General features: G+C 34.6%; 2 protein-coding genes and 1 long non-coding RNA gene across 3 annotated transcripts; 2 read left to right on the top strand and 1 right to left on the bottom strand.

Annotated features, from left to right (window-relative positions):
* Positions 1-335: 335 nt before the first annotated feature.
* LOC109053964 (dystrotelin-like) lies at positions 336-5,990 on the bottom strand. Its single transcript, XM_042757935.1, has 14 exons — positions 5,742-5,990; positions 5,373-5,447; positions 5,064-5,265; positions 4,894-4,979; positions 4,686-4,786; positions 4,536-4,607; positions 4,156-4,319; positions 3,692-3,803; positions 3,081-3,211; positions 2,796-2,937; positions 2,590-2,663; positions 2,337-2,487; positions 1,548-2,037; positions 336-1,371 (listed from the first exon to the last, which is right to left on the bottom strand). Exons 1-14 carry the CDS (start codon positions 5,758-5,760, stop codon positions 1,268-1,270), a joined length of 1,923 nt encoding a protein of 640 aa, XP_042613869.1. The 5' UTR covers positions 5,761-5,990; the 3' UTR covers positions 336-1,267.
* LOC122145275 lies at positions 2,373-3,232 on the top strand. Its single transcript, XR_006160223.1, has 3 exons — positions 2,373-2,515; positions 2,826-2,986; positions 3,092-3,232. It is a non-coding gene; the product is annotated as an uncharacterized LOC122145275 (long non-coding RNA).
* Positions 5,991-6,391: 401 nt separating the features above from the next.
* LOC109053966 (caspase-8-like) lies at positions 6,392-9,917 on the top strand. Its single transcript, XM_042757934.1, has 5 exons — positions 6,392-6,491; positions 7,170-7,519; positions 7,612-7,717; positions 8,646-9,144; positions 9,283-9,917. The coding sequence occupies exons 2-5, from the start codon at positions 7,193-7,195 to the stop codon at positions 9,410-9,412; spliced, it is 1,062 nt and encodes a 353-aa protein (XP_042613868.1). The 5' UTR covers positions 6,392-6,491; positions 7,170-7,192; the 3' UTR covers positions 9,413-9,917.
* Positions 9,918-11,011: the final 1,094 nt, after the last annotated feature.

The raw sequence follows: 11,011 nt of genomic DNA, 5'->3' as shown, positions 1-11,011 counted from the left end.
TCCTTTCAATCCAGAAACTTTAATGAACAAGAACTGACACCAAACACGTTATCAGTTCAGAAGGCTTTAATTGTGTCCTTTTTATTGGTAGACTTTGCATTCTGAAATTAAAACACACTCCATATGAATGTTTTGCAGAAACCAAAACAAATTTTCTGTGCATTGGATACAAAATATTAAATTGATTAAAGGGGTGGTTCACTGTTTTTTTTTTTTTCTAGGCTTGATGGTTATAGAGTGCGGTCTAACATGTGTTAATACTTTGTTTTTAAAAAAACATTATTTTCCTTTATTCCACACCGCCTTGTCCCTTCTCTGAGAAATGCGCTAATCATTTCCTGTTTTTATGAAGCCCTTCCCTCAGTAATAGGCGATGGGCTCTGATTGGTTAAAAAGATAAAAGGTAAAAAAAATGAAATCGCTATCAACCACCCCATTAATATTTATTTATTGTTCAATAGGCAAAATAAACATACGAGGCTGTCATTCAAAATGCATTCAAAATGTCTTGTATTAAAAAAACACCATATAAATTCACTATAAAATCACATATTAGAAATAAATGATATTGCTTATTGGTCAATATTAGATATTTAACTGTGGACTTCTTTCTTTTTCCCTATATCATGACTTTCAACTTGACTTTCACATGTGATATGGTGAATTTCTTTCTGGTTATTTCAGGGCTATAAATGATGTAACAGTAATAATAGTATTTTATTTTACATGATTCTATGCCTTTATGCTTTCCTGTAATCATTGCTCTTGCTATTTTGTTATTCTCCTGTTATTCTTCTCTTTTTACCTTTCATATTGTTCAGTATGAGTTTAGATATTTTTATGTATTTTTTAGTATTTGATGTTGTTAATGTGTTTTTGTTATTTTTTTCCTTTTTAATTTTTTTTATAAGATGCTATGTCTGCTTCTTTAGGGTGACTTTTTAACATTCTGCCAAAAGTCTACAGATGAAAAATAACCTTCAGGCTTATTCTGGCACATTTACAGTCATGGTCATTAATGTGCATTACCCCTTTAAACAAATAAACTTAAAGTTAACCAATGCTTCATTTATATTAATAGTATAAATAGTGATATAATCTTGGAACCTATTTATTTTTAGATTTCATTAAATTGTGAATGATCAACCATCAGTCTGCTGTGGGCATCTGCTGTTTATGATTAACCTTGTAATGGAATGAGAGATGAAAATTGGCTTGTAGTGGTTTCAAGTAAGGGTAAGTTCTTTATACTGATGGTTGGCTGCCATTATGCCAAACTGGTGGTCCTCACAGAAGTGACAAGATGAGAAACAGAATCTCTGACTCCCTCTGCTGCTGTCATTAGCTTTTCTTTCTGCAGACAGACTGAACCTGATGGAGAGAAAACAAAAATCAGTCACAAAAATATACATTTAATATATATGATTATTTAATACTTTAAATAATTTATAAATATATTTTAATAATACTAAAGCATTTACTGCATGTTGAATATGTAACTAATTATAAACAAAGCCACAAAGTATTCTTAAAATGACAGCACAAACCTGTGGTTGTATATAGAGAAAGCTCATTTCGAAGTCGCTGTACAAGCTCACAAAGTTCCTCTTCCTCCTCCATCTCTGAATCATCTGAGTCTGAATGCTCTTCCAGAGCTAAATCAGACACGGATTGATTAAGTAAAGATAGATCTTGTCTTTCATGCAGTAGTTCCTCCTGTTCCACCTGTAGCCCCTCCTCCTCAACTTCCTCTTGCTGCCCTGAAGCTGTATGAACTTCCTCTTCTGTGTCATCCAGATTTGTGGAGATGTCTTCTGATACCTCATAAAGAGTCTCCTCATCCACTTCTGTTCTTTCGTCCTGATATGCTTCTCTCCCCTCCTTAACCTGCTCTTCTTCACTGGAGCTGTCTTGAGGTTTTAAACACCCAGGTTGTGTCCAGTCGTTTTCACTAATGCTGCTATCGTGTTCTGGTTGAAGGTTTGAATGGGAATGAAAGTCAATTCTGAGCTGATCTCTGTCCCTAAAACTCAATATCTGCGAAAATGAAAAAAAAAAAACTATTAAAGAACCTGTTATATGTTCCTTGTCATCTCTGTCTTGATTTGAATGTATTGATGATATATGTATAAGTAGAATGTGTTCTAAATATATTTAAATCACATTCAGTCTATTAGTAAAATTACAGGAATCCATACAGTTGAACTCTTACAGTTTCTTATGTTTCGTTATGTATGCATTATGGTTGTTCATGTTAAAACTGTGTAATTCAAATGATTTGAAATATTGTATGCAATTCAAACACATAAAACTGCCTTCCTTATGACCCTTCTCACATGTCTGACTCTGTCCAGTTCTTCTTCCAGATGCTGGTTATGTTGGTTCATGGTCTCCATCATGGTCTTCAGCTCAGCACATTTGTCCTCCAGTGAATCATGCTCTGACTGGGCTGCAACTCTCCACACCTGAAACTCTTTCTCCAGAAGCCTGATCATAACATCACAAACACACTGAGGTGCAATACAACAACACAATTACAAAAAAAACGGCACACAAGACTGCCTGTTTTTCTTTTGAAAAAGGGCCCACCATTTATCTCTCTGCAGATCCCTCATGGCCTTCTGAGTAACACTGAGGTCTTTTTGGAGAATAGCTGTTTCTCTCTATAACACCATAAACATAAAAAAAGATCCACAGGGTGATTGTTTATCATGAATCATTATTAAAATCTAAAGACTGAATTTTACTAGGAACCCCTTGTTGCACTCTATTGTGAAACGTTGCAGGTAAGTTACCTCAGGAATCTCTGTCTCTTCTGTCTGCAGGCATTTCGACTCTACCGTAACCACAGGAGGGATGGCAGTCAGACCTGTTCCAGGAGCATTATGCATGTCTGGATCTGCTACAGTGGAGCACTGCAGCACTGGAGAAGGGGCACTACAGACACACACAGACACATGAAATCATCTGTATGCTGTTAAATACTGTATGTACAGTATGCTTGCTCACTTGCTGTTTAAAAGTTTATTCACTGCCTATTTCCAACACAGAAAAACATACTTTACACACAAAATCTGTACCTGTACTGCAGCTCTGCACTGGAGCCTGCTCTCAGGGCTCTCTTCCTCTCTGCTTCTCTCCGAGTGTGTCGAGGTACCAAAGCGTGTCGAGCGCTGGAGGCAAGTGACGCCACTGACTCCTTCCAGGATGGCTGAACAAACCGTAATATATGTAACCAAAATATGTATAGCATAATTAAAAGAGAAGGAGCATTTTAGAGTTTTCAATTACTATTTTTTTTATTATATGGCAGTAATTAACTAATCAATTGCTTGCATATATTAATATTTGCAGTGAATGGTCTTTAAATATATAATGATAAATATATTTGTGTGATATGTATATTTGTGAAATGATAAAATCACACCTGTTTCCTATCACCCAGACTATTTAACCTCGCCTTGCCTCTGCTATTGTGTTTTGCTGGTGTTTGGCCCTCCCTGTTTTGACTATGCTCTTTTTATTAATGCTGCATTCTGTTGTCTCATTCATCGTTACACTAATATTTCAAATTCTATGATATAAATAAAAACAACTAAAAGCTGTTATTTTAATTTATCACACTAAATTGAGGCGTTAAACTGAAAACATTTGTTATTATATGTAAAACATCATATGCTTGGTTGCACACCTGAGTGCAGTACTCCAGTACAGGATGAGAGGGCTTGTGTTTCCTGCTGTGTCTCTCAGTCAGAAAGCAGCTTTGGCACAGGTGTACGTTCAGGCATTTCAAACAGCGATACCTATGGACAGGTCATACCAGGTCATACCATCTACCAGACAGCATGCATGTCAAAACCAATTCAAACATCAAACAATTTTTAGTATTATTTATACATTAAATATTATAGTGTTTATTAATATTTTAGATAAACTTTTAGTTTTATATTTTCTGTTTTTATTTTAGTATTTTTTCAGTAATTATGTTTTTGTAATTTGCTTCTTTTATTCATTATTTCAATTTTAGTTAACAATAATAATCCTGAAACATACATATTACAAACACATTCTACACATCATATAATGAAACATGCACACAGCTGTGGTAAATCAGTTCAAAACCCCATAGTATGGGAATACAATGAAGAAGGATACCTGAGGCCAATGATAGGAAAGGCTTTACAGGCATGGCAGTGGACTCTGTGCTGAACATCCTCACTCACTGAAATCCTGTAGAGAGTGGACAGCCATAACAGCAGCCGGGGTTCTGACTGCAGCCAGCCAATAAAATGCTCCTCAGTCACACGTGCACTGATTATCTGAGAGAAAAACAGTATTGTTTGTTGCTTTGAATAAAAGATTGTGCTAAATCATGGATTTTCACTAAACAGGCCAACCTTTATAACATAACAAAAATTCAGTCAAAAGTTTGGAATAATTATTATTTTTTAAATGTTTTTAGAAGATGTCTCTTATTATTCTAATCAAAAAATACAGTAAAAACAATAATTAGTTACTGGAAAAATATACTATACCCCATTGAAGCAAGAGGACACTGCAGCTTCAGCTTGACCAAAAACGTGGTTTTCCTGAACCACTGCTGGGACCTTAACCAGAGCATTTTAGTTAGAAATTTGCAAGTATTTGTTCAAAGTGGATCTAATACATTGGATTATTTTTCTGACCTGACTGACGTCTTCCAGCAGGATTTTGAGTGCGCTTCGACTGATGGAGCCCCTGTCACTCTCCTGATTCCCACTGTAGCTCTCAGTCAGTCGGAACAGAGCTGCAAAGACACAAGCACAGACTCTAAACACTGAAGCATGATTGTACATCCTGAGAGATAGATTTCATCTGAATAGCAAATAGAAATCAAGTGAATGTGGAACAAACCTCTCTGTTTAGCTGAGAGAGTGTCTCCACAGAGGGCGATCAGTGCAGCCTCCACTGACCTGAGCAGAATAACACCAGCTTGCTCTCTAAAAGAAAGCAGAAGGTTTAAAATACACATGCATAAATACAAAAACAGAGTATTTAATGTCAAATCAACAGGTACCCCTCACCTGTCAAACAGTTTAAAGAGAAGCCTGTTGGTTTGATCTGTGGCTTCAGGTACCGCCTCACCAGGAAGTTTGTGTGAAATGCTCTGGAATAGCTCTTCTAGATGCTGCTGTATATCTTCTTGAGCAAGACTAATCATTGGTTCCCCAAAACTGGAAAAAGTATTTAGAACTGGGCACAAATCCTGCAGTGTCACCAGGTGCACTGTGGTTTGAAAATAAATTATTGAGAAATATATTGCTGGTGGGTGAGATAATATATTGGCAATGCATCCAGCTGTAATTTAAATAAAAAGAAACATGACAACTCACTCTGACAGAGTTTTTGTAACGCGCGAAGCTTTAGAGCAGCTCGATACACTGCAGGCCGAACCTCATTTAGACCTTCTATAGGAGAAATACATGCATTAAAATACTACATAAGAGAAGAATAACTGTAATTGCATTTATTGCAAAACACAACTGGTTTTAATAAATTGATGGGATCTTTTCTGATAATTGTACTATAAAAATAAAAATGTAGTTGATTTAATTTGTGCCAATTCCTTTGCAGCACATTCAATATAAATAATAATTAATAAATATATTATTATCTACAGACCCTCTCCGGTGGTCAGTACTCCTTTATACACAAACTTTTCAATTTGTGTTTTTATTAATGCAAAGAGGGACCAAACTTACCAATGCTGTCCAAATCCATAACAGTCCACTGCTTGATAAGCCACAAGTTTATTTCTAGACAACTGGAAAAAAAGAACAAAAATAAAAATACAAAATAAAACAGCTGAACTTAAAATAAAATAAAAATTAGCTTGCAATCTCCCCCACCCCCATTGTTGTTGTCAGTTAGTTTATGAATCTGTATACAGTATACTCATTTGTTTGTTTGCTTTACCTTGCAATATTATTAATATTGGAAATGTTATTACTTCGCTTCTTGGTTTTCAACCTTTGAAAAATCCTTATTTATTTACTTATTGATTGATTTGATTGTTGGTTTATTTATTGGATTCCCCCTCCTCTTAATTCAGCCTTCTGCTTGGGACAACAACTGCTAAACTGGATAAACAAGGGACATCTTTATATTTTGTGTTTGTACTGATCACTTATATATTGTGTTGACTCCTTTTTTTCTGTAGTGATTGGGCAGGGATGAGGGACAATATGTGGGGGATTTGTTAATGACTAATTATAGGCCTAATTCTTTTTTTTTTCTTCTTCTTCTTTTTCATTGTTCATTGTGAGAGTTATTATAATTACGATTTTAAAACTCCAAAAAAAAAAAAAAAAAAAAAAACCTGAGGTTGTCTGTCAGTTGTTTCATTGACTATTTACAGAGGCCGGCCGAAAAGAAGAATATCTGGCAACCCACAGTCTTTGAATCAGGCGCGGCCACGCGATTTTCGAGGGAAAAACTCTTTTGATAAGACGGTGGGTGTTTTACATGTGAAAATGTAAATGTTATTTATTATTAAGAACATACCTTAATGCATCTATTCTATAGTCACTACAAATTACAGAAGATGAGATATGTATAAATGCAATTTAAGAATAGTTAGTGCTAATAGCTAGAGCTACAGTTTCGCCGTGTTGATTGTAATGAAACGAAAGCAAAAACAAAAAACTGCTCTATAAACCGATTTATTTTATCCGGATCGTTAGAGAATCGTAAACCGATCTATTTAATATTAAAGTAATAAACACTTAACTTAATAGTAAGTTGTCAATGAGTATTGCACAATACATCGAACGATTGAAGAATCGATCTAAAATATAATAGTGAATTTACGGCTCACCTGATCGCTGTAACATGAAATTCCTTGCGTGAACATCAAGCCTCGTGCATTTTAACTTGCGTGCACAAGCTGCCACTCGGTTTGTATTACTTGGTGTTAATAATGTATAAACAGAGCTTTTGTTTCACTTAGTTCATGACAGTAGCCTACTATTGGCTATTATTAGCTTATTAACTCTTTATAACGTCTTCGTATACTATAGTATAGCATACATTTTTGCTTTGAAGTGAATATGAACAATATACTGTACTGAAGATGCTCTGCCCACAATAACAAACTGACATGCTAACCTCTCTGTTCTGCTTCTCTCCAGCTGCTCAGGGTTGATTTTGAAATATGGACAAAAAAGAATCATTTAATAGAATTTGCCAAAATAAAGTTTTCCTCTTGGAGACTTTATCTGTAGAAGCCGAAATCATCTTGCAGCATGTGCAGCAGGCTGAAATTATTACACCACGTGACTACAGGAACCTCTCAGATATTCCTCAAAGAGAGAAGAGAGTCATCGACCTACTTGACAAACTCATGGGAAAGGGGGAGGAAACTTGTCGTCGATTCATAGAACTTTTAAGACAAGACTCTATACTGGAAATTTTTCCAGAATTAAAGGATCATGCCGTTATTTCTTCTCCAGCCAGTGCTATGACTTCTCCAGTGCAGGAGGTGAAGTTCATATTCGAAAGATTCATCCTTCTGTAAATGCGGCGGTCAAATATGTTCTGTTCCACTGATGTGCATATGTGCTTTTATTTCAGGTCTGTCAATACAAAATAGCACAAAACCCACGTGGTACCTGTGTAATCATCAATAATGTACATTTTGCAACCTTAAAAGAAAGAATGGGATCAGATCTGGACCAAAGTTAGTTTTTTAAACATTTCTTGATGTATTGTATTTAGTTATTAGCGTAAGATATTTTAAAAATGAAAGTTTGCTGAAAATGTACTCACCCTCAGGCCATCCAAGATATAGATGAATTAGTTTCTTCAATCAAAACAGATTTGGAGAAGTTTAACATTACATTGCTTGTGCACCAATTGATCTTCTGCAGTGAATGGGTGCCATCAGAATGAAAGTTCAAATAGCTGATCAGTACATCACAATAATCTACAAGTAACTCCATTCCATCATTTAAAGTCTTGTGAAGTGAAAAGTTGTTTTTGTAAGAAAGGCGTTCTAACTTTAAACCGTTGCATCTGACCAAAATACAAGTTCATGATCCATAATAAGGCTTCCTCCAAAGAAAAATTGGAGGCAATATTCTGGCTAGAGAACTCGTATTTTAGCTGAAAGCAACAATTTAAAGATAAAACATTTAATGATGAATTTTTTAAAAACGCGCAGCTTTTCGCTTCACAAAATGTTAATTGGTGGACCAGAGTTGTGTGGATTACTTGTGGATTATTGTGATGTTTTTATTAGCTGTTTGGACTAATTCTGACGGCACCCATACATTGCAGATGATCGATTAGTGAGGAAGTTTAAATTTAACCAAATCTGTTCCAATACAAAGAAACAAACTCATCTACACCTTAGATGGCCTGAGTGTGAGTACATTTTCAGCAAATTTGGGGTGAAATATTCCTTTAAGTTATTTACTTCTAGTTATTGTGTAAAGAAATCTTTATATAATTGGATTTGCTTTAATAATTAATCTAATTATCTATTGATTTATACATTTAGAGATGGTTTTTATAATATTAATTTGTAAAAAAAAGTATTATTCCTTTATAATTATTTGTATAGCTGGATTGATGGAGTTGTTCATATTCTCTCTTTTCAACCTCAGAGAAACTTGCAGAAGTTTTCCGTTGGCTGGGGTTTGAGGTGGTGGTGCACAGAAATAAAACTGCGGCTGAAATGAAGAATCTCCTCAAGGACATAGGGAAGACAGTAGATGGAGACTGCTTTGTGTGCTGCATCCTCTCCCATGGCATAAAGAAAGGGGTCTGTGGGACCGATGGAGCTGTTATTTCTGTTGATGAAATACGAGAGCCTTTCAATGGCATTAACTGCCAGAGGCTAGTCGGCAAGCCCAAGCTGTTTTTCATACAGGCATGTCGTGGGGAAAGAAATCAAGATCGTGTGCAAGTCCAAGCGGATGCTCAAGAAGATGGAGAGTCAGAGATGGAAGTGGATGGTGATGATTTTGATATCACAATCCCAGCTGACACGGATTTCCTCATTGCCAGGTCAACCACTGACGGTCACGTTTCTTATAGAAAGCCAGAAGAGGGTTCCTGGTTTATTCAGTCACTTTGCCGAAACCTAGAAACACATTGTCCACTGTAAGTTTATAACATGCACTTTTTTATGCAGCATATTTATGTTCATTATTATAATTTGAATATAGAGAAAATGATAAGGATTACATGCACTATTTGTTTTATCAAAAAAGTAATTTTATTTATTTTTTATGTTTCCAGGGGTACAGACATCCAGACAGTCCTGCTTTGTGTGAATAATGAGGTTAGCAGTCAGGGAGTCAAGTCCAAACAGATGCCCATCCATGAAGTCGCCATGAGAAAGAAACTGGTCCTGCTGCCACCACCGTGAACCCCTGCAGCCTCCTGCAGTGTACAGCATGGCTTACTATGCATCATGCTTTTATAGGATAAATTATAAGGGAATCTTTACTGTAACATTACTGCGTCTCTGTTCTTAAAGGAAGTTTTTTGTTTTTAAATCAGGACGGGGACTGTTTACTTCAAGGCTATCATGAGCCATTTGACATTTGTTTTTCCATGTTTTTTAAGTAACTTTTTGATGAAAATAATTACTGTATTTTTGCAGGTATGTTTTACACATTTGTACTGTTATTTTAATGTTCTTTCTGCATTCTGTTCAAAAACACTGACCTATATAATAATGTTAAAATATATGGTTATTTAATGCATTTAGAATGAAATTAATTTTGATATTATATCACTCATAGTCATTTGCAATGCAACACATAAGCATAAATATGTCATTGGGTAGGACAACAGAATTTGTATGTATCAAATGTAGGTTATTACTGTTATTGAATTAAGCAAGATTATATTAAAGTAATTCAAATTCCCTACAGAGATAATTGAAGGAAAACTAATTGACAAAAAAAAAAAATACTGAACCAAATTTTTGGTGATAATATGCAATTTTTTTTCATATTTTATTTAGTAATGACAAAATTATCCACAAATAACGTTTTTTTTTTTCACTCAAAAATTGATGTATGTAAGCTCAGATCAATGAGGCCTACGATAAATCAGTTTTAAAAAAAAAATACGATATCAGTCCTAATTGAAAGAAAACAAGCTGACAAAAAGATTGATACCAATATTAGGTGATAATATAGCATAACAAGAAATTTATAAGCTATTTATAAGTAATTTTTTGATCGTGAGCACCAGAAGAGTGATATCTTTTGCAATTTTTAGAAATTTTGTACAAAATAAAAGCTTTTCAAAAATGTATTGGTTAAACATTGGCGCATGCTATTGGGATAAACAGTGCAAATAGTTTTCATACTGTATTTAATATTGACAAAATTATCCACAAATAACTTTTTCTTTTTTTCACTCAAAAACTGATGTACGTAAGCTCAGATTAATGAGGCCTACGAAAAATAAGTTCCAAAATACATTCCAAAACAATAAATAATATTGCATAACAAGAAATTTATAAGCTATTTTTTTGTGTCATTTTTGACCAGGAACACGTGTTATAGGCATTTGAACACAACCTGAGGGTTATATATATATACACATATATATAACCCTCAGGTTGTGTTCAAATGCCTATAACACGTGTTCCTGGTCAAAAATGTGTATATATATATATATATATATATATATATATATATATATATATATATATATATATATACACACACACACTGATTTTGATGTTTTCATAACCGAAATGTGAATAATAGGACATTTTGAAATTGTGATTCCAAGGTCTTATTATCTTTCAAAGGCATGTCTATAGTGACTACAAATGTTGATCAGTTATTCTTTTTGAGTGTAAATTGATAGACTGGTCAAAAGGTGTATGAACCTAAAATAAATCTGAACCTGAAAACTGTCACATGTGTCTGTTTGGACACTTTTTGTGTGTGTGTGTGTGTGTGTGTGTGTGTATTTTTGCTAGGTTCCTGTTCTATTTGTAGTC

This window comes from Cyprinus carpio, chromosome A6 (assembly GCF_018340385.1).
Source record: "Cyprinus carpio isolate SPL01 chromosome A6, ASM1834038v1, whole genome shotgun sequence".
Taxonomy (NCBI): Eukaryota; Metazoa; Chordata; class Actinopteri; order Cypriniformes; family Cyprinidae; genus Cyprinus; species Cyprinus carpio.
This window is presented reverse-complemented; position numbering and strand designations above follow the sequence as displayed.